Raw genomic sequence first — 24,797 nt, 5'->3', positions numbered from 1 at the left:
ATATCCCTCAATAAAAATGTTTTTGGAATTCTTTGGAAATGTAAGACTGACCGATTATGGATGGTGATTCCAGGACCCTCGGCTAAGAAGCTTAGCCGAGGGTCCTGGAATCACCATCCATGGATGCCTGAACTGAACTTGTTCTGGTTAAGATGCCACTGGAGACTATGGCAATCTACGGGTTTCAGGGCAATCTGAAAGAACTAAAATATTGCTCTTGATGGATATTTTATAGACAGTTGACACACAGGAGGTGCACAGGACGAACTGTAAGTTAAGACTGCTAAACTGCTAGAGTTATTTACAATCAGTCCGTAAAAACAAAGTCTTTGTTAAGAATGCTGCCAGGCACCCCAGGGGTCTGGGTGCTGTTTCTAATCTGAGTAACATCTCAAACTGCTAACCAACAGCTGTGGGTGTGTGTGTGTTGCAGAGGGCTCCTGCTCTCTGCTCCAGAATCGACATGAGTATACAATGCAATCTGTGGTAACTGGCTCACGGTAAGATCCTTTGAGATTATGCTTAGTTATTTACAACTAGGCTTGAAGAAACAGAGGGGGTAATTAAACCCCACAGGGGTCTGCGTGAACTCCTTACCCTAGCTGCCTCCATAAGATAACAGCTGCATGGCATATCTTAGGTCAAGCTCTGCTCTGCTCTATCTGTCTGTCCTGTCTGTCATGAATGCAACGTATCTTTGTCAAATATGCATCTAGAGTCAAGAATACAGTCTAACTATTTCATTGCAGGTGTTAAATAATGTTCTGTATATTTTATATGGTACATTCATTCTTATTGGTATAGTTTCATCTGTTGCTAAGTTCTCATAGGAAACCTTGCATGACAGTCCTGGCTCACTGATTGGCCAGTAAGTAAGGACACTTCTGAGTCCCACCCTCATGAGAGGGGGGGGAGTTTTAAACTTGCATTAGTATATAGACTACATGTTTTCGTTCCTATGGTGTGCTCACTCGTACTAAGCTGATTTGAATATGCGTGTGCGGTGACTCCAAGGGCCTTTGTTCCCGAAAACTGCCTTGTAAAACTGCATTTCGTATCTCTTTCAATAAAACTTGGATACGACTTTAAGACAAAGAAATCTCTCCGTTTGGACTTCCTTGACACGCCGACACCACTGCAAACTACACAGAACCGTTATTAAATATACTTCACTCTTTTATCAGGTTGAAACAAATTTACTGAATTGTATTTCTATGTTTTATGTTAATTTTGTTATGTCTCTAGCTGTGTTTGTATCTATGCCTCTTGATATTTGCTTCATATAGTTAAAGGGGATAGAACAAGATTTTGTGTCTCCATAGGGAACCACTGTTTTGTGTCTCCATAGGGAACCACTGCTGGTCATCAAATTGTAATAATAGTAATGAAACCTGTTTCACGGACACTGATGAGAGAAGTGGGACACCTTTTAGAGAGAGAGAAAGGGGGGGGGAGAGAGAGAGAGAGAGAGGGGGGGGAGAGAGGGGGGGAGAGAGAGAGCGCACACTTGGTTAAATTTAAATCATGATTTATAAGTTTAACTCTCAAACAGAAAGAGTCTGTTGATTGGTTGAGCTGCCTCAATAATAATAATAATCAGACACAACGGTTATCTTTTGTGCAGTGTGTAGGCGTACAGCACCACCTGGCGGCCGTTGACTGTAACAGCAGCAAAATGTAACATTGACAACAGACACGAAATAAGTTGTCTGTGTCGACGAATGAATGACGTAGACAAATCATAAATGTGATGTGAAGATATTATAAATGATTAAATATAAATTACCACCGCTGAAGTGCCCTTGAACAAGGCATTGAACCACTACGATGAAATGTTCTATGAGCAGGGCCTGGCTGGAAACAAGTTCTTGAGCTTAGCCCAGATACCCTGGGTAAATATAGTAATCATTTCAGGTCGGCCCACTGTGGAACAACCGTCCAATCAGAGGCTCTCTGCGAATAGCAATTTTGATGAATTGAACATGGTGGACCCTGTTGTAAACAAGTGTAATGCTTAATTGGGTCGTCCACTCACAGTTAACAGCCTTTGTATTGAGTTTGTGCTTGAAATGTACTGTAATTCTGCAAACTGTTAATAAAATTTTCAATCAATCAAAAAAAAGCAGATGTACAAGCTCACGACGTGCAGCGGATGTGACGCGCTGTGATCAATGTGCGACACCGACGTCACGGACGGCTACGACGCGGTGCCTGGAGGGGGCGGGGCTGTAAAGTGATCCACCAATCACGGGCCGGTGCTGCCTCCTCTCGGGGTTACCCAGCATGCCTCGAGGAATATCATTATTTTGTATTCCTGACAAACAACAACACAGTTTTACAACAACACAAACACAGCATTTTTATTTCACTTGTAATGAAAAAAATAAAAATGTTAATCAATACAAATGTAAATCAATTATTTACACCATGACATCATATGCTGTCTCTACTGAGACCTTTAAATAGCTCCCCCAGCGGTCCATCCTGTGTGTCAGCTTCACTGCTACACATATACTAAAATTGGAACGATACAGAGAAGATTAGCATGGCCACTCGCGCAGAGATGACACGCACAATCGTGAAGCGTTCTCAATTTTTGATTTTTATTATTTAATATGACTGCTATGACACACGATGGACACCACAGGGAGCCAGAGAGGTGAGTAAAAAACAATTGTAAAGATTGAAGGTGTGTTTCAAACCCGTTACTCTTAGTCTTAATTATACTTTAGCTATTGAAAAATAGCAGATCTACAAGCTCATAGCGCGCCACCGAGTGGCGCGCTACGAGCTTGTAGGTCTGCTATTTTTGAAAAATCGTGAAAATGCGCCACAAATCTTTGAATTATATATTCTTTCAGAGCGAACGTTTTTCTTATTTCGACGTCCGGTCTAAATGTGTCAAAACGTCATTAACTCTAGAACACTAAACATATTTTTTGTAACACCATCACTAAACTCGGGTATATCCATAATTTCCATAAATTCCATAAATATTTCTCATCAAAATAATTATATTGCAGTACAGCAATACAATTAATACATGGCTACTTGAGGAACTCTTCTTTAATATTTCATCATGACTTTTCACAAAAAAAAACAAAATATAGATTTCATGGGGGGGCAAAATTGGTGCATATTATTTTTAAAATATTCCTTAAAAAAGAGCACCATGAAGGTACTGAAAGCCCCGCCCACCTCAGACATCAGCAACATTATGAAAATTGCAAATATATAATCGTCTGGGTGAAAAATCACCCATGTTTAGTGTTCTAGGGTTAAGATGAATGAATGTTTATTTTTATTTTTATTTATCAGAATGCATTCACAAAGAGGGGTGTAATGACCGTCCATATCCTGTAGATGGCAGCAGCATGTCATGGCAGGCTGCTGCGACTCATGTTTCTCAGGAGAACGTAAACAACTTTAGCTGCTGCTAAACTTTTTGACGCAGACACTCATGAGGAGAAACACGTCCATTGTTCTGTTCTGCAGCCTCCCTCCAGCCAGCTGAGCCAGGTCAGTCTTTTCTGATGAATTGAAACTGGAGGACCTTGATGTAATCAAGTCTTTATAGTGCTGTGTTTATGGTTTCATCCTCTTAGCAGAATTCGTATTTTCCTTTCAGTTTTCTGGCCAAAACAAAGTGTATTTTAGACAGCAAGTCACAGCAGGCGGGGGTTCAGGGGGTCCCCACTCCCCACCGAGGACGTTAAAACCATCTTTGTTTTGGGTGAGTAGCGAAAGTAGGCCTATATGCTTTATTTCTTACTAAAGTCGAGAGGCTGAGTTACCCAAAACAATGCCTGGTGAAGATTCACATCGTGTAGACTCAGGATCTAACTAAACAGTTCCTAGGCTACAGAAAGTTATTTAGATGAAACATGTTGTAGTGTTTGTAGACGTTAATTATTTACCTACAGGCTGTACTTTGGTTGAACTGTAGCCATATTGTTATTATTACCATGTCTGCTTGTAATACACATCATCTGAACTTTTGCTCTGTGTAAAGTTGCTTGTAAATAGCGGTTGTGCTGCTTGTATCTAGCCTTGGGTGAGCTGAGGTCACCATAACATGTCCGTAAACACGGGCAGGCAATAGGCATGCATTATGTCTGTGGCAAATGTTTGATTTTGTTTTACAGTAAACACCATTAGCCTATACTGTCTACTAAACTATATTAACCTATATATTCTATACTATACTATATTTATATATATACTAACCTATATATTCATGTTGTTAAACAAAGCTAGCGCGCATCGCGTCAGACAAACAACAACAGAGCTAGCCGGAACTGACGGAGGATAATAAAGGGACTCAGAGAGCAGATATCCTTTGCTTCCTTAGACCATGGCTGAGAGAAGCGAGTGTGTTTATTTTACTCATTATATGCACGTCAACACAATTGACACATCCGGCATCCGGTTTCAGTATAAAAGCATATATAAATATACATACAATGACAATGATATATTTATATACACAGGCAATTAATGATCATTTTTAATACATCTCAACACCCCCACTTGATCGTGAATTGGTAAACATAAAAATAAATAACCAAAAAAAACAAAAAACAAAGAACCCTTGAAGGAAAAAAAAACTTTGGACTGTGTGTTATTCTCCAAACATGAAACCCTCAAAATTTCTCAATTGACACAGCCTGGCTGGTTTTGTCATAACATCGGCAACCATTTGTTCAGTTGGACAATACTCGAGAATCACTTTACCATCATTGACAGTTGATCTTACAAAGTGGTATCTTATGTCAATATGTTTTGACCTCTGTCTCTGTACAGGATTTCTAGCTAATGCTATTGTACCTTGATTGTCCTCGTAAATCTTTGGCTGCATGTAATGAAATTCATCAATACATTGTAACAATTGAATCAAATACAAACACTCTTGTAGAGTTGCCGCTAAAGCCATGTACTCAGCTTCACAAGTTGAAAGTGCTACGGTGTATTGCTTTTTAGACCTCCATGAAATCAAAGGGCCCTCTGGGTTTAGGCTGACACAATAACCACTAGTGCTACGTCTGTCACTTGCATCCTCTGCCCAGTTTGCATCACTATATGCTATCAAGCCTAGTTCCTCACATTTCCTATAGCATAAGGATTTTTCCCTGGTTCCCTTCAGATATCTCAGCACATGTTTCACTGTGATCCACTGCTCTTCTGTTGGTTTAGAAAAATATTGTGAAAGTTTTCCCACTACAAAACTCAGATCTGGCCTGGTACAAGTAGTCAAGTATATTAGACTACCCACAACTTCCCTGTACTTTCTCACATCCCCCAATGACTCACTGCTGTCAGTGTAGTTCAATTTTGCCTCACAGGGTGTTGTTCTTGGCTTGCAGTCCTGCATGTCAAATCTAGTCAATATTTTGTCAACATATTTCCTTTGTGACATAGTCACATAATGTTCACCTTGTTCAAAATCAATACCAATGAAATGTTTCAATTTGCCTAAGTCTTTCATTCTGAATTTTGCTGTAAGCATTTATTTGACATCAATCATCACATTGTCATCACTTGCTGCAATTATTATATCATCGACCCAAAATAAAATGAATACCTTTTGATCCTTCATTTCCCTTGTGTAAACACAATAATCAACTGGGTTCTGAATAAATTGATTTTTAGTTAAAAAATCATGCAACATCTTGTTCCAATTTCTCCCTGATTGTTTTAAACCATACAAAGATTTATTTAGTTTACACACCAGCATGTCCCCATTCTCAGATGTAACTTCATATCCCTCTGGTTGTCTCATGTAAATCTCAAAATCTATTGGTGCATGCAAATAGGCCGTTTTGACGTCCATTTGGTGTAAGATCATATTCTCTTGTGCTGCCTTTTGCATCAATACCCTCACACTAGTCTGGTTTGCCGTTGGTGAAAAAGTCTCTTCATAATCCACACCTGGTTTTTGATTGAAACCTTTGGCTACATAACGTGCCTTGAATTGTTTAGATTCATCTGCATTTGTTTTTAAAGCATACACCCATCTACCCCCCACTATTTCTTTGCCTTCTGGCAGTTTAGTCAGGGTAAACGTGTCATTTTCCTTTAGTGATTCAATTTCCTCATCCATAGCTCTTGCCCATAACTTAGAGTCAGGTGATGCCATTGCCTGCTTTACTGTGTGTGGCACATCACAAATGACTCTATAACAATAATCAAAGGTTATGTCATCTAGGTCATCAGATTTTACTTGACACTCATAATCCTTTAAATACTGAGGTGGTTTCACTTTTCTTCTGGGATATGTTGCACTCTGGCCACTGTCACCTGCCTGAGCACTGACCAAATCATCCATCTCCCCTGCTTCTTGTTCCTGTATCTCACTGGTTTGGCCATCTTCACCTGCCTGAACATTTGCCAAATCACTCATTTCAACAACCACCTCTTGTTCTTGTGTCTCGTTAGTTTCCCTATCTTCAGGGAGGTGGTTTACAGTCCTTCCCCCACTGCAATCATCATCCCACTCTGTTTGGGTCTGAATCTCAATGACATTCCTTTGAATGAACTTTACCAATCTGTGCTTAGTTACCTTCCCAGTGTCGGGATAAAACACTAAATAGGCTGGGCTACTTTTTATCATATCCTACAAATATCCCTTTTTCACATCGTGAATCCAACTTTTTCTTATTTTGTTTATATGCATAGCATGGGGACCCAAAAGTTCTCATTCTTGAAAGGTTTGGCCTCTTTCCTGTCAGCATGTAATATGGGGTCTGTCCTACACGCTTATTGAAACATCTATTTCGAATAACAGCAGCCGTCATTACCGCATATGTCCACAATTCCCTTGGTAATTTGCACTCAATCAGCATACATCTGGCCATCTCAAACAGCGTTCGCCAATTTCTTTCAGCTGTCCCATTCTGATGGGGTGAGTATGGAGCTGAGGTCTCATGTCTAATGGACTTTCCGCTTAACAATGCCTGAAAGTGACCAGAAGTATACTCAGTACCATTATCCGAACGAATACACTTAATTTTCCCATAAGGTGAAACATCGGCAATGTACTTCTCTGTAGCTTGGACTGTGTCACTCTTAGATTTCAAGAAATAAACAAAAGTAGCTCCTGAATAGTCGTCAGTAAATGCTAAAGCATATTTGAATCCGTCTTTAGCCGTTGGATCAATTGGTCCAGATAAATCAGTGTGTACAAGTTCTAGTGCTGCTTTAGCTCTTTGGTCTGGTTCTCTATTTCGGCTCTGAGCAAATTTACCTTCTATACACACATCGCATGACAACTTGGAAATATCAACCTTGCCTTTAATTTCCATACCATCAGTTACATTCTGCAGTTTTAACACATCTTCGTAGTTGCAATGTCCCAGAATCTCATACCACGTCTTGATGTCATAGAATCCATGACATTCATCAACATCAATACTCTCATCAACGGTGTTTACATAAAACAACCTGTCATGTACCTTAATGTCGAATGTCGTGCCGTCTCTCTGGATGAACTTGTTCTGTCCCTCTTTGAAGATGAATGTGGCTCCATTTGATGTTGCTGCGTTGACTGAGAAAATGTCTTGGGGAAAGGATGGAACATACAGCGCCCCCTTCAGCATCGTTTCCACCTCTCGACCCTTGGTATCTCTCAGGTAAAACACTGCAGTACCTCTCTTCAGCGCTACGCCAGAGGCCCTCACTCCATCAGCCATCTCCAGAACATTCCTCCGTGGCTCGAAATTCTCATCGAAGTTTCGGAACTTCTTCACGTCGGTCACAATATGTGACGTAGCCCCGGTGTCGACCATCAGCCCTCTGCTCAGAGTATTACTCCGACAAAGTCTCTGCTTCGGTCTTCCGGCGCCGTCCGAGTCGCGGTTCACCTGGCCCACCTTGAAGGCGAACGTGTGCTCCTCTTCATCCTGCGTCACATTGACGTTGTCTTTCCGTCTTCTTCGTCTGCAGTTGGTGTCGTTATGTGTTGGACTTCTGCAAAGACTACACCACTGTCTCTGTTCTTTCTGACCAGCAGCATCTCCGCACTCAAACGATTTGTGCCCCCTCTGGCCGCAGTTATAACAGGACAGTCTCACGTCGTTGTCCTTGCTTCTTAGTCTCATCACGCTGTCATCCCCGGAACTGCTACTGAACCTTTCAGTGATCTCGTAACTCCTCAGTTTGGACTTAAAGTCGGCGAAGGTGATCCTGTCATCACTTTGTGCGATGTGGATGGAAAATGGCTTATAAGATTCTGGCAGCCCCTTCAGAACCATTGCTGTTAGCAAGCCATCACTCAAAGTCTCTTCCGCATTTCTCAGTGCCGTGATAGCTGTTTCTGCTCGTATAATATATGCTGTCATTGTTTCATCTGCAGTTTTCCGGAGCGACGTCAGCTCTGTGTACAAACTGATCACCCTCGGTTTCCCCTTGCCCGCATAGTGATCTTTCAGAATCTGTAACGCCTTTCTTCCGTCATCCGCTGCCTCACGCATAACCAACGACAAACTTGTATCATCGAGCACTTGAACCAATTCAGCGTAAGCATTTTCATTTTTCTCGCCGTCCTCAGCGTCTCTTGCTGCGGCCTCCTCCGCACCGAGTGTTTCCTCGTTGTCGATATCAGGCTCGTATAGTATGGTGTCTTTCAGCCCTTTCAGCCGGAGGTAGCCGAGAAATTTTACCAACCATAATTCAAAGTTCCTTTCATCTCCGTCAAAGCGAACCCGGTTCCATTTGTCGTTGCTGTCTCTACTACTGGGCTCCATGACCTGTTAAACAAAGCTAGCGCGCATCGCGTCAGACAAACAACAACAGAGCTAGCCGGAACTGACGGAGGATAATAAAGGGACTCAGAGAGCAGATATCCTTTGCTTCCTTAGACCATGGCTGAGAGAAGCGAGTGTGTTTATTTTACTCATTATATACACGTCAACACAATTGACACATCCGGCATCCGGTTTCAGTATAAAAGCATATATAGATATACATACAATGACAATGATATATTTATATACACAGGCAATTAATGATCATTTTTAATACATCTCAACACATGTGTTTCTGCTAATATTATCTGCACTACAACATTATCTAAATATTGTTCTAGAGCACTGGTTCCCAAACCTTTTCCTTTGTCAAGGACCCCCAAATTGACACTAATTAGCCCCGCGGACGCCCATTTGAAAAATACATGCCAGGGACCCCCAGGAGAGACGATGTTTACTTTGTGGCAGCGGTGGCCGAACGGATAGCGGAGCGGTCTTGATACCGGAAGGTCGCCAGTTCGAATCAGCGGTCCGACACGTTAAAATTACCACCGCTGAAGTGCCCTTGAACAAGGCATTGAACCACTACGATGAAATGTGTTCTATGAGCAGGGCCTGGCTGGAAACAAGTTCTTTAGCTTAGCCCAGATACCCTGGGTAAATATAGTAATCATTTCATTTCATTTCATTTCTCTGGCAGTGATTCTCAACCCGTTTAATTTCAAGGACCCCCAGTTTGACATGCATTAGTCTACGGACCCCCATTTATATTGTAAAATCAATGTTCATTTAACTCAGAGAGTGTAGAAATGGAACCAAATGGACCCGTGTTACAGACCGACAAGGGTCCATTGGTTCCTAACTATACTATATATACTATACTATACTATTTAGCTGGGAAATTGCAGCAATCTTGATGATTTATTGATTGATTTGATTTCTTTTTTCGTTGGGTACTTTATTTACAGTTTTCTAATAAACACAGTGGTATGATTTCAGTTCACAACGAACACAAGATTCACTCATGACTTGTTTCAACACTTCAGCACCATAACAGTAGTAATGGATGATCAACAGTAAATGATTAATGAGTACCATTCATTGCATGAGGAAGGTGTTTCTCCTGACAGCTGAGCAGGTGGAAAATCCACCAGATTATTAGCATTTGTGAATGCCCCGGCCCCCTGGACAGTTAGGACAAAGGGGGACCCCCCCTCCCCTTGGACAGTTAGGACAAAAGGGACCCCCCCCCCCCACCAATGTTTGACCAAATGGGGAAGCTAGGTTAGCTCAGGGGGGATAATTTGTGCATACACATTCTTCAAGTTAGACCAGCAGCCCCCACATACAGTAGGTACATGACGTCACTAGACCAGCAGCCCCACATACAGTAGGTACATGACGTCACTAGACCAGCAGCCCCACATACAGTAGGTACATGACGTCACTAGACCAGCAGCCCCACATACAGTAGGTACATGACGTCACTAGACCAGCAGCCCCACATACAGTAGGTACATGACGTCACTAGACCAGCAGCCCCCACATACAGTAGGTACATGACGTCACTAGACCAGCAGCCCCCACATACAGTAGGTACATGACGTCACTAGACCAGCAGCCCCCACCACATAGGTACATGATGTCACTAGACCAGCAGCCCCACATACAGTAGGTACATGACGTCACTAGACCAGCAGCCCCACATACAGTAGGTACATGATGTCACTAGACCAGCAGCCCCCACCACATAGGTACATGATGTCACTAGACCAGCAGCCCCCACATACAGTAGGTACATGACGTCACTAGACCAGCAGCCCCCACCACATAGGTACATGACGTCACTAGACCAGCAGCCCCACATACAGTAGGTACATGACGTCACTAGACCAGCAGCCCCCACATACAGTAGGTACATGATGTCACTAGACCAGCAGCCCCCACCACATAGGTACATGACATCACTAGACCAGCAGCCCCACATACAGTAGGTACATGACGTCACTAGACCAGCAGCCCCCACATACAGTAGGTACATGATGTCACTAGACCAGCAGCCCCACATACAGTAGGTACATGATGTCACTAGACCAGCAGCCCCACATACAGTAGGTACATGACGTCATTAGACCAGCAGCCCCCACCACATAGGTACATGACGTCATTAGACCAGCAGCCCCACATACAGTAGGTACATGACGTCACTAGACCAGCAGCCCCCACCACATAGGTACATGACGTCATTAGACCAGCAGCCCCACATACAGTAGGTACATGACGTCATTAGACCAGCAGCCCCCACCACATAGGTACATGACGTCACTAGACCAGCAGCCCCACATACAGTAGGTACATGACGTCACTAGACCAGCAGCCCCCACCACATAGGTACATGACGTCACTAGACCAGCAGCCCCACATACAGTAGGTACATGATGTCACTAGACCAGCAGCCCCACATACAGTAGGTACATGACGTCACTAGACCAGCAGCCCCACATACAGTAGGTACATGACGTCACTAGACCAGCAGCCCCCACCACATAGGTACATGACGTCATTAGACCAGCAGCCCCCACCACATAGGTACATGATGTCACTAGACCAGCAGCCCCCACATACAGTAGGTACATGACGTCACTAGACCAGCAGCCCCCACATACAGTAGGTACATGATGTCACTAGACCAGCAGCCCCACATACAGTAGGTACATGACGTCACTAGACCAGCAGCCCCACATACAGTAGGTACATGATGTCACTAGACCAGCAGCCCCCACATACAGTAGGTACATGACGTCACTAGACCAGCAGCCCCACATACAGTAGGTACATGATGTCACTAGACCAGCAGCCCCACATACAGTAGGTACATGACGTCACTAGACCAGCAGCCCCCACCACATAGGTACATGATGTCACTAGACCAGCAGCCCCACATACAGTAGGTACATGATGTCACTAGACCAGCAGCCCCCACCACATAGGTACATGACGTCACTAGACCAGCAGCCCCACATACAGTAGGTACATGACGTCACTAGACCAGCAGCCCCCACCACATAGGTACATGATGTCACTAGACCAGCAGCCCCACATACAGTAGGTACATGATGTCACTAGACCAGCAGCCCCCACCACATAGGTACATGATGTCACTAGACCAGCAGCCCCCACCACATAGGTACATGACGTCACTAGACCAGCAGCCCCACATACAGTAGGTACATGATGTCACTAGACCAGCAGCCCCCACATACAGTAGGTACATGATGTCACTAGACCAGCAGCCCCCACCACATAGGTACATGATGTCACTAGACCAGCAGCCCCACATACAGTAGGTACATGATGTCACTAGACCAGCAGCCCCACATACAGTAGGTACATGATGTCACTAGACCAGCAGCCCCACATACAGTAGGTACATGACGTCACTAGACCAGCAGCCCCACATACAGTAGGTACATGACGTCACTAGACCAGCAGCCCCACACACAGTAGGTACATGATGTCACTAGACCAGCAGCCCCACATACAGTAGGTACATGATGTCACTAGACCAGCAGCCCCCACCACATAGGTACATGACATCACTAGACCAGCAGCCCCACATACAGTAGGTACATGACGTCACTAGACCAGCAGCCCCACATACAGTAGGTACATGACGTCACTAGACCAGCAGCCCCCACCACATAGGTACATGATGTCACTAGACCAGCAGCCCCACATACAGTAGGTACATGATGTCACTAGACCAGCAGCCCCACATACAGTAGGTACATGACATCACTAGACCAGCAGCCCCACATACAGTAGGTACATGACGTCACTAGACCAGCAGCCCCACATACAGTAGGTACATGACGTCACTAGACCAGCAGCCCCACATACAGTAGGTAAATGACGTCACTAGACCAGCAGCCCCACATACAGTAGGTACATGATGTCACTAGACCAGCAGCCCCACATACAGTAGGTACATGACGTCACTAGACCAGCAGCCCCACATACAGTAGGTACATGACGTCACTAGACCAGCAGCCCCACATACAGTAGGTACATGACGTCACTAGACCAGCAGCCCCACATACAGTAGGTACATGACGTCACTAGACCAGCAGCCCCACATACAGTAGGTACATGACGTCATTAGACCAGCAGCCCCCACATACAGTAGGTACATGACGTCACTAGACCAGCAGCCCCCACATACAGTAGGTACATGACGTCATTAGACCAGCAGCCCCCACATACAGTAGGTACATGACGTCACTAGACCAGCAGCCCCACATACAGTAGGTACATGACGTCACTAGACCAGCAGCCCCCACCACATAGGTACATGACGTCACTAGACCAGCAGCCCCACATACAGTAGGTACATGACGTCACTAGACCAGCAGCCCCCACATACAGTAGGTACATGATGTCACTAGACCAGCAGCCCCCACCACATAGGTACATGACGTCACTAGACCAGCAGCCCCACATACAGTAGGTACATGACATCACTAGACCAGCAGCCCCCACATACAGTAGGTACATGACGTCACTAGACCAGCAGCCCCACATACAGTAGGTACATGACGTCACTAGACCAGCAGCCCCCACATACAGTAGGTACATGATGTCACTAGACCAGCAGCCCCCACCACATAGGTACATGACGTCACTAGACCAGCAGCCCCACATACAGTAGGTACATGACATCACTAGACCAGCAGCCCCCACATACAGTAGGTACATGACGTCACTAGACCAGCAGCCCCCACATACAGTAGGTACATGACGTCACTAGACCAGCAGCCCCCACATACAGTAGGTACATGACGTCACTAGACCAGCAGCCCCCACATACAGTAGGTACATGATGTCACTAGACCAGCAGCCCCACATGGCCGATCTACAAGCTCACAATGCGTCTGCGATGCGACGCATTGTGAGCTTGTAGATCTGCTATTTTCATACAGTAGGTACATGATGTCACTAGACCAGCAGCCCCACATACAGTAGGTACATGATGTCACTAGACCAGCAGCCCCACATACAGTAGGCACATGACGTCACTAGACCAGCAGCCCCCACAGGCGTTCATCAGACGCTCTTAATCCAGAGCGATTCACATTAAGCAAGAACAGAAAAGCATGGCATTACATCACATACATAACAAGTATGCATGCATGATGTATGCTCTAGTATAAGAACAGTTGTGTAGGTTTAGTTGTGTGTCATTCATGGTTGTTTCCACACCTCCTCCTGATCAGCTCTCCCTGTGGCCTCTTCAGGACTCCAGGAGATAAACCGTCACTGATCAGCTCTCCCTGTGGCCTCTTCAGGACTCCAGGAGATAAACCGTCACTGATCAGCTCTCCCTGTGAACTCTTCAGGACTCCAGGAGATCAACCGTTACTGATCAGCTCTCCCTGTGGACTCTTCAGGACTCCAGGAGATCAACCGTTACTGATCAGCTCTCCCTGCGGACTCTTCAGGACTCCAGGAGATAAACTGTTACTGATCAGCTCTCCCTGCGGACTCTTCAGGACTCCAGGAGATAAACCGTTACTGATCAGCTCTCCCTGCGAACTCTTCAGGACTCCAGGAGATAAACCGTTACTGATCAGCTCTCCCTGTGGACTCCAGGACTTCAGGTGAAGATGAACTCTCTGGACCCCGCCAGGCACATTTCTGCTGGAACATATGAACCCACCATGCAACACCATGAATACCTCAGTAAGTTTCTGTCTCTCTCTGCTCTCTCCTTCTTTCTTTAGGAAAACTGTCCCATTATGTCTTCTATTCTCAATTCACTTTGTTTGGTTTCACTACATAGGACTACATACACTCACTACACAGGACTACATACACTCACTACATAGGACTACATACACTCACTACATAGGACTACATACACTCACTACATAGGACTACATACACTCACTACATAGGACTACATACACTCACTACACAGGACTACATACACTCACTACATAGGACTACATACACTCACTACATAGGACTACATACACTCACTACATAGGACTACATACACTCACTACATAGGACTACATACACTCACTACATAGGACTACATACACTCACTACATAGGACTACATACACTCACTACATAGGACTACATACACTCACTACACAGGACTACATACACTCACTACATAGGACTACATACACTCACTACATAGGACTACATACACTCACTACATAGGACTACATACACTCACTACATAGGACTACATACACTCACTACATAGGACTACATACACTCACTACATAGGACTACATACATACATACACTCACTACACAGGACTACATACACTCACTACATAGGACTACATACACTCACTACATAGGACTACATAAAATGCTAATCTGAAATAAATTGTTGAGCGTTACAAGTTGAGCCTTTGCATATGCCTGACTGTAAGGTTGTCGAGGCTAGGGCAAGTGCTATGGATTAAGATGGAGTCTCTGGGTTTTCACTTTTCAGACGACGGGAGAAGATTGTAGTCCGGCAGCCGACAGGCTTCTTTCGTTTAAAGTGGGAAATGTGGTATAGTCTTTTTTATTGGCCTAAAATATTGTCTACAGTACATTCATTCAATCCACTTGCTGACCGGCTGTTGGTATTGAGCAATTGTTTTTATAGGGGATTCTTGTGACCCTACCATTAACATCCTATGACAGGCAAAAATGTCAAAAATGTAAAACTTTCCTTATGCTTTATGTAGCATGTGACATGTCAAACTAGGGGGTTTTCGTGATTCTGAATTCATTCCCATCATTATTAGTTTTGCACAAAAACACTCCTTGGGCTAAAAACAGCCATAGCCACAATTGTGCCCAAAATGTGCTGACGTACTGACACTCCTTGGGCTAAAAATGGCCATAGCCGTCATGACAAATGTGACGAGATCACATTTGGTCATGACGGCTATGGCCATTTTTAGCCCAAGGAGTGTTATTTGTGCAAAACTAATGCTTGGAATGTATTCAGAATCATGAAAAAAAACAACCTATTTTTGCCTTATATTGAATGCTCAATGGAATTGCTCAATACTGACAGCCGGTTAGCAAGTGGATTCATGAATGTATGAATATAGACAATATTTTAGGCCAATACAAAAGACTACATGTCCCACCCCACAAGCCCAGCTGCCGGACTATTGGGAGTGAGTCTGTAGTTCTGACTGCAGTGGGAAGTTCATTCCATAGTTTAGATTGGGAGTGAGTCTGTAGTTCTGACTGCAATGGGAAGTTCATTCCATAGTTTAGATTGGGAGTGAGTCTATAGTTCTGACTGCAGTGGGAAGTTCATTCCATAGTTTAGATTGGGAGTGAGTCTGTAGTTCTGACTGCAGTGGGAAGTTCATTCCATAGTTTAGATTGGGAGTGAGTCTGTAGTTCTGACTGCGATGGGAAGTTCATTCCATAGTTTAGATTGGGAGTGAGTCTGTAGTTCTGACTGCAATGGGAAGTTCATTCCATAGTTTAGATTGGGAGTGAGTCTGTAGTTCTGACTGCAATGGGAAGTTCATTCCATAGTTTAGATTGGGAGTGAGTCTGTAGTTCTGACTGCAATGGGAAGTTCATTCCATAGTTTAGATTGGGAGTGAGTCTGTAGTTCTGACTGCAATGGGAAGTTCATTCCATAGTTTAGATTGGGAGTGAGTCTGTAGTTCTGACTGCAATGGGAAGTTCATTCCATAGTTTAGATTGGGAGTGAGTCTGTAGTTCTGACTGCAATGGGAAGTTCATTCCATAGTTTAGATTGGGAGTGAGTCTGTAGTTCTGACTGTAATGGGAAGTTCATTCCATAGTTTAGATTGGGAGTGAGTCTGTAGTTCTGACTGTAATGGGAAGTTCATTCCATAGTTTAGATTGGGAGTGAGTCTGCAGTTCTGACTGCAATGGGAAGTTCATTCCATAGTTTAGATTGGGAGTGAGTCTGTAGTTCTGACTGCAGTGGGAAGTTCATTCCATAGTTTAGATTGGGAGTGAGTCTGTAGTTCTGACTGCAATGGGAAGTTCATTCCATAGTTTAGATTGGGAGTGAATCTGTAGTTCTGACTGCAATGGGAAGTTCATTCCATAGTTTAGATTGGGAGTGAGTCTGTAGTTCTGACTGCAGTGGGAAGTTCATTCCATAGTTTAGATTGGGAGTGAGTCTGTAGTTCTGACTGCATTGGGAAGTTCATTCCATAGTTTAGATTGGGAGTGAGTCTGTAGTTCTGACTGCAGTGGGAAGTTCATTCCATAGTTTAGATTGGGAGTGAGTCTGTAGTTCTGACTGCAGTGGGAAGTTCATTCCATAGTTTAGATTGGGAGTGAGTCTGTAGTTCTGACTGCAGTGGGAAGTTCATTCCATAGTTTAGATTGGGAGTGAGTCTGTAGTTCTGACTGCAGTGGGAAGTTCATTCCATAGTTTAGATTGGGAGTGAGTCTGTAGTTCTGACTGCAATGGGAAGTTCATTCCATAGTTTAGATTGGGAGTGAGTCTGTAGTTCTGACTGCAATGGGAAGTTCATTCCATAGTTTAGATTGGGAGTGAGTCTGTAGTTCTGACTGCAATGGGAAGTTCATTCCATAGTTTAGATTGGGAGTGAGTCTGTAGTTCTGACTGCAATGGGAAGTTCATTCCATAGTTTAGATTGGGAGTGAGTCTGTAGTTCTGACTGCAATGGGAAGTTCATTCCATAGTTTAGATTGGGAGTGAGTCTGTAGTTCTGACTGCAATGGGAAGTTCATTCCATAGTTTAGATTGGGAGTGAGTCTGTAGTTCTGACTGTAATGGGAAGTTCATTCCATAGTTTAGATTGGGAGTGAGTCTGTAGTTCTGGCTGCAATGGGAAATTCATTCCATAGTTTAGATTGGGAGTGAGTCTGTAGTTCTGACTGCAATGGGAAGTTCATTCCATAGTTTAGATTGGGAGTGAGTCTGTAGTTCTGACTGCAATGGGAAGTTCATTCCATAGTTTAGATTGGGAGTGAGTCTGTAGTTCTGACTGCAATGGGAAGTTCATTCCATAGTTTAGATTGGGAGTGAGTCTGTAGTTCTGACTGCAATGGGAAGTTCATTCCATAGTTTAGATTGGGAGTGAGTCTGTAGTTCTGACTGCAATGGGAAGTTCATTCCATAGTTTAGATTGGGAGTGAGTCTGTAGTTCTGACTGCAATGGGAAGTTCATTCCATAGTTTAGATTGGGAGTGAGTCTGTAGTTCTGACTGCAATGGGAAGTTCATTCCATAGTTTAGATTGGGAGTGAGTCTGTAGTTCTGACTGCAATGGGAAGTTCATTCCATAGTTTAGATTGGGAGTGAGTCTGTAGTTCTGACTGCAATGGGAAGTTCATTCCATAGTTTAGATTGGGAGTGAGTCTGTAGTTCTGACTGCAATGGGAAGTTCATTCCATAGTTTAGATTGGGAGTGAGTCTGTAGTTCTGACTGCAATGGGAAGTTCATTCCATAGTTTAGATTGGGAGTGAGTCTGTAGTTCTGACTGCAATGGGAAGTTCATTCCATAGTTTAGATTGGGAGTGAGTCTGTAGTTCTGACTGTAATGGGAAGTTCATTCCATAGTTTAGATTGGGAGTGAGTCTGTAGTTCTGACTGCAATGGGAAGTTCATTCCATAGTTTAGATTGGGAGTGAGTCTGTAGTTCTGACTGCAATGGGAAGTTCATTCCATAGTTTAGATTGGGAGTGAGTCTGTAGTTCTGACTGTAATGGGAAGTTCATTCCATAGTTTAGATTGGGAGTGAGTCTGTAGTTCTGACTGCAATGGGAAGTTCATTCCATAGTTTAGATTGGGAGTGAGTCTGTAGTTCTGACTGCAATGGGAAGTTCATTCCATAGTTTACATTGGGAGTGAGTCTGTAGTTCTGACTGTAATGGGAAGTTCATTCCATAGTTTAGATTGGGAGTGAGTCTGTAGTTCTGACTGCAATGGGAAGTTCATTCCATAGTTTAGATTGGGAGTGAGTCTGTAGTTCTGACTGCAATGGGAAGTTCATTCCATAGTTTAGATTGGGAGTGAGTCTGTAGTTCTGACTGCAATGGGAAGTTCATTCCTTAGTTTAGATTGGGAGTGAGTCTGTAGTTCTGTAGTTTAGATTGGGAGTGAGTCTGTAGTTCTGACTGCGATGGGAAGTTCATTCCATAGTTTAGATTGGGAGTGAGTCTGTAGTTCTGACTGCGATGGGAAGTTCATTCCATAGTTTAGATTGGGAGTGAGTCTGTAGTTCTGACTGCGATGGGAAGTTCATTCCATAGTTTAGATTGGGAGTGAGTCTGTAGTTCTGACTGCGATGGGAAGTTCATTCCATAGTTTAGATTGGGAGTGAGTCTGTAGTTCTGACTGCGATGGGAAGTTCATTCCATAGTTTAGATTGGGAGTGAGTCTGTAGTTCTGACTGCGATGGGAAGTTCATTCCATAGTTTAGATTGGGAGTGAGTCTGTAGTTCTGACTGCGATGGGAAGTTCATTCCATAGTTTAGATTGGGAGTGAGTCTGTAGTTCTGACTGCGATGGGAAGTTCATTCCATAGTTTACATTGGGAGTGAGTCTGTAGTTCTGACTGCGATGGGAAGTTCATTCCATAGTTTACATTGGGAGTGAGTCTGTAGTTCTGACTGCGATGGGAAGTTCATTCCATAGTTTACATTGGGAGTGAGTCTGTAGTTCTGACTGCGATGGGAGGTTCATTCCATAGTTTACATTGGGAGTGAGTCTGTAGTTCTGACTGCAATGGGAAGTTCATTCCATAGTTTAGATTGTGAGTGAGTCTGTAGTTCTGACTGCAATGGGAAGTTCATTCCATAGTTTAGATTGGGAGTGAGTCTGTAGTTCTGATTGCAATGGGAAGTTCATTCCATAGTTTAGATTGGGAGTGAGTCTGTAGTTCTGACTGCAATGGGAAGTTAATTCCATAGTTTAGATTGGGAGTGAGTCTGTAGTTCTGACTGCAGTGGGAAGTTCATTCCATAGTTTAGATTGGGAGTGAGTCTGTAGTTCTGACTGCAATGGGAAGTTCATTCCATAGTTTAGATGGGGAGTAAGTCTGTAGTTCTGACTGTAATGGGAAGTTCATTCCATAGTTTAGATTGGGAGTGAGTCTGTAGTTCTGACTGTAATGGGAAGTTCATTCCATAGTTTAGATTGGGTGTGAGTCTGTAGTTCTGACTGCAGTGGGAAGTTCATTCCATAGTTTAGATTGGGAGTGAGTCTGTAGTTCTGACTGCAATGGGAAGTTCATTCCATAGTTTAGATTGGGAGTGAGTCTGTAGTTCTGACTGCAGTGGGAAGTTCATTCCATAGTTTAGATTGGGAGTGAGTCTGTAGTTCTGACTGCAATGGGAAGTTCATTCCATAGTTTAGATTGGGAGTGAGTCTGTAGTTCTGTTCATTCCATAGTTTAGATTGGGATTGAGTCTGTAGTTCTGACTGCAGTGGGAAGTTCATTCCATAGTTTAGATTGGGAGTGAGTCTGTAGTTCTGACTGTAATGGGAAGTTCATTCCATAGTTTAGATTGGGAGTGAGTCTGTAGTTCTGACTGTAATGGGAAGTTCATTCCATAGTTTAGATTGGGAGTGAGTCTGTAGTTCTGACTGCAATGGGAAGTTCATTCCATAGTTTAGATTGGGAGTGAGTCTGTAGTTCTGACTGTAATGGGAAGTTCATTCCATAGTTTAGATTGGGAGTGAGTCTGTAGTTCTGACTGTAATGGGAAGTTCATTCCATAGTTTAGATTGGGAGTGAGTCTGCAGTTCTGACTGCAATGGGAAGTTAATTCCATAGTTTAGATTGGGAGTGAGTCTGTAGTTCTGACTGCAGTGGGAAGTTCATTCCATAGTTTAGATTGGGAGTGAGTCTGTAGTTCTGACTGCATTGGGAAGTTCATTCCATAGTTTAGATTGGGAGTGAGTCTGTAGTTCTGACTGCAGTGGGAAGTTCATTCCATAGTTTAGATTGGGAGTGAGTCTGTAGTTCTGACTGTAATGGGAAGTTCATTCCATAGTTTAGATTGGGAGTGAGTCTGTAGTTCTGACTGCAATGGGAAGTTCATTCCATAGTTTAGATTGGGAGTGAGTCTGTAGTTCTGACTGCAGTGGGAAGTTCATTCCATAGTTTAGATTGGGAGTGAGTCTGTAGTTCTGACTGCAATGGGAAGTTCATTCCATAGTTTAGATTGGGAGTGAGTCTGTAGTTCTGACTGCAATGGGAAGTTCATTCCATAGTTTAGATTGGGAGTGAGTCTGTAGTTCTGACTGTAATGGGAAGTTCATTCCATAGTTTAGATTGGGAGTGAGTCTGTAGTTCTGGCTGCAATGGGAAATTCATTCCATAGTTTAGATTGGGAGTGAGTCTGTAGTTCTGACTGCAATGGGAAGTTCATTCCATAGTTTAGATTGGGAGTGAGTCTGTAGTTCTGACTGCAATGGGAAGTTCATTCCATAGTTTAGATTGGGAGTGAGTCTGTAGTTCTGACTGCAATGGGAAGTTCATTCCATAGTTTAGATTGGGAGTGAGTCTGTAGTTCTGACTGCAATGGGAAGTTCATTCCATAGTTTAGATTGGGAGTGAGTCTGTAGTTCTGACTGCAATGGGAAGTTCATTCCATAGTTTAGATTGGGAGTGAGTCTGTAGTTCTGACTGCAATGGGAAGTTCATTCCATAGTTTAGATTGGGAGTGAGTCTGTAGTTCTGACTGCAATGGGAAGTTCATTCCATAGTTTAGATTGGGAGTGAGTCTGTAGTTCTGACTGCAATGGGAAGTTCATTCCATAGTTTAGATTGGGAGTGAGTCTGTAGTTCTGACTGCAATGGGAAGTTCATTCCATAGTTTAGATTGGGAGTGAGTCTGTAGTTCTGACTGCAATGGGAAGTTCATTCCATAGTTTAGATTGGGAGTGAGTCTGTAGTTCTGACTGCAATGGGAAGTTCATTCCATAGTTTAGATTGGGAGTGAGTCTGTAGTTCTGACTGCAATGGGAAGTTCATTCCATAGTTTAGATTGGGAGTGAGTCTGTAGTTCTGACTGTAATGGGAAGTTCATTCCATAGTTTAGATTGGGAGTGAGTCTGTAGTTCTGACTGCAATGGGAAGTTCATTCCATAGTTTAGATTGGGAGTGAGTCTGTAGTTCTGACTGGAATGGGAAGTTCATTCCATAGTTTAGATTGGGAGTGAGTCTGTAGTTCTGACTGCAATGGGAAGTTCATTCCATAGTTTAGATTGGGAGTGAGTCTGTAGTTCTGACTGTAATGGGAAGTTCATTCCATAGTTTAGATTGGGAGTGAGTCTGTAGTTCTGACTGGAATGGGAAGTTCATTCCATAGTTTAGATTGGGAGTGAGTCTGTAGTTCTGACTGCAATGGGAAGTTCATTCCATAGTTTAGATTGGGAGTGAGTCTGTAGTTCTGACTGTAATGGGAAGTTCATTCCATAGTTTAGATTGGGAGTGAGTCTGTAGTTCTGACTGCAATGGGAAGTTCATTCCATAGTTTAGATTGGGAGTGAGTCTGTAGTTCTGACTGCAATGGGAAGTTCATTCCATAGTTTAGATTGGGAGTGAGTCTGTAGTTCTGACTGTAATGGGAAGTTCATTCCATAGTTTAGATTGGGAGTGAGTCTGTAGTTCTGACTGCAATGGGAAGTTCATTCCATAGTTTAGATTGGGAGTGAGTCTGTAGTTCTGACTGCAATGGGAAGTTCATTCCATAGTTTAGATTGGGAGTGAGTCTGTAGTTCTGACTGCAATGGGAAGTTCATTCCTTAGTTTAGATTGGGAGTGAGTCTGTAGTTCTGTAGTTTAGATTGGGAGTGAGTCTGTAGTTCTGACTGCGATGGGAAGTTCATTCCATAGTTTAGATTGGGAGTGAGTCTGTAGTTCTGACTGCGATGGGAAGTTCATTCCATAGTTTAGATTGGGAGTGAGTCTGTAGTTCTGACTGCGATGGGAAGTTCATTCCATAGTTTAGATTGGGAGTGAGTCTGTAGTTCTGACTGCGATGGGAAGTTCATTCCATAGTTTAGATTGGGAGTGAGTCTGTAGTTCTGACTGTAATGGGAAGTTCATTCCATAGTTTAGATTGGGTGTGAGTCTGTAGTTCTGACTGCAGTGGGAAGTTCATTCCATAGTTTAGATTGGGAGTGAGTCTGTAGTTCTGACTGCAATGGGAAGTTCATTCCATAGTTTAGATTGGGAGTGAGTCTGTAGTTCTGACTGCAGTGGGAAGTTCATTCCATAGTTTAGATTGGGAGTGAGTCTGTAGTTCTGACTGCAATGGGAAGTTCATTCCATAGTTTAGATTGGGAGTGAGTCTGTAGTTCTGTTCATTCCATAGTTTAGATTGGGATTGAGTCTGTAGTTCTGACTGCAGTGGGAAGTTCATTCCATAGTTTAGATTGGGAGTGAGTCTGTAGTTCTGACTGTAATGGGAAGTTCATTCCATAGTTTAGATTGGGAGTGAGTCTGTAGTTCTGACTGTAATGGGAAGTTCATTCCATAGTTTAGATTGGGAGTGAGTCTGTAGTTCTGACTGCAATGGGAAGTTCATTCCATAGTTTAGATTGGGAGTGAGTCTGTAGTTCTGACTGTAATGGGAAGTTCATTCCATAGTTTAGATTGGGAGTGAGTCTGTAGTTCTGACTGTAATGGGAAGTTCATTCCATAGTTTAGATTGGGAGTGAGTCTGCAGTTCTGACTGCAATGGGAAGTTAATTCCATAGTTTAGATTGGGAGTGAGTCTGTAGTTCTGACTGCAGTGGGAAGTTCATTCCATAGTTTAGATTGGGAGTGAGTCTGTAGTTCTGACTGCATTGGGAAGTTCATTCCATAGTTTAGATTGGGAGTGAGTCTGTAGTTCTGACTGCAGTGGGAAGTTCATTCCATAGTTTAGATTGGGAGTGAGTCTGTAGTTCTGACTGTAATGGGAAGTTCATTCCATAGTTTAGATTGGGAGTGAGTCTGTAGTTCTGACTGCAATGGGAAGTTCATTCCATAGTTTAGATTGGGAGTGAGTCTGTAGTTCTGACTGCAGTGGGAAGTTCATTCCATAGTTTAGATTGGGAGTGAGTCTGTAGTTCTGACTGCAATGGGAAGTTCATTCCATAGTTTAGATTGGGAGTGAGTCTGTAGTTCTGACTGCAATGGGAAGTTCATTCCATAGTTTAGATTGGGAGTGAGTCTGTAGTTCTGACTGTAATGGGAAGTTCATTCCATAGTTTAGATTGGGAGTGAGTCTGTAGTTCTGGCTGCAATAGGAAATTCATTCCATAGTTTAGATTGGGAGTGAGTCTGTAGTTCTGACTGCAATGGGAAGTTCATTCCATAGTTTAGATTGGGAGTGAGTCTGTAGTTCTGACTGCAATGGGAAGTTCATTCCATAGTTTAGATTGGGAGTGAGTCTGTAGTTCTGACTGCAATGGGAAGTTCATTCCATAGTTTAGATTGGGAGTGAGTCTGTAGTTCTGACTGCAATGGGAAGTTCATTCCATAGTTTAGATTGGGAGTGAGTCTGTAGTTCTGACTGCAATGGGAAGTTCATTCCATAGTTTAGATTGGGAGTGAGTCTGTAGTTCTGACTGCAATGGGAAGTTCATTCCATAGTTTAGATTGGGAGTGAGTCTGTAGTTCTGACTGCAATGGGAAGTTCATTCCATAGTTTAGATTGGGAGTGAGTCTGTAGTTCTGACTGCAATGGGAAGTTCATTCCATAGTTTAGATTGGGAGTGAGTCTGTAGTTCTGACTGCAATGGGAAGTTCATTCCATAGTTTAGATTGGGAGTGAGTCTGTAGTTCTGACTGCAATGGGAAGTTCATTCCATAGTTTAGATTGGGAGTGAGTCTGTAGTTCTGACTGCAATGGGAAGTTCATTCCATAGTTTAGATTGGGAGTGAGTCTGTAGTTCTGACTGCAATGGGAAGTTCATTCCATAGTTTAGATTGGGAGTGAGTCTGTAGTTCTGACTGTAATGGGAAGTTCATTCCATAGTTTAGATTGGGAGTGAGTCTGTAGTTCTGACTGCAAT

The 24,797-nt window shown here is 43.4% G+C and overlaps 1 protein-coding gene across 1 annotated transcript in view; it reads left to right on the top strand.

Annotated features, from left to right (window-relative positions):
* Positions 1–14,043: 14,043 nt before the first annotated feature.
* LOC306928153 (single-strand selective monofunctional uracil DNA glycosylase-like) overlaps positions 14,044–24,797 on the top strand; it is a 44,290-nt gene continuing 33,536 nt past the window's right edge. Inside the window, exon 1 of the mRNA XM_079508081.1 lies at positions 14,044–14,480. Coding sequence (XP_079364207.1) covers positions 14,405–14,480 — 76 coding nt within the window. The 5' untranslated portion in view covers positions 14,044–14,404. The remainder of the gene's footprint in view (positions 14,481–24,797) is intronic.

The sequence above is a fragment of the Electrona antarctica genome (genome assembly GCF_951216825.1).
Source record: "Electrona antarctica genome assembly, chromosome: 8".
Taxonomy (NCBI): domain Eukaryota; kingdom Metazoa; phylum Chordata; class Actinopteri; order Myctophiformes; family Myctophidae; genus Electrona; species Electrona antarctica.
Note: the sequence above shows the minus strand (reverse complement) of the source record. Positions and strands in the feature narration are given on the sequence as shown.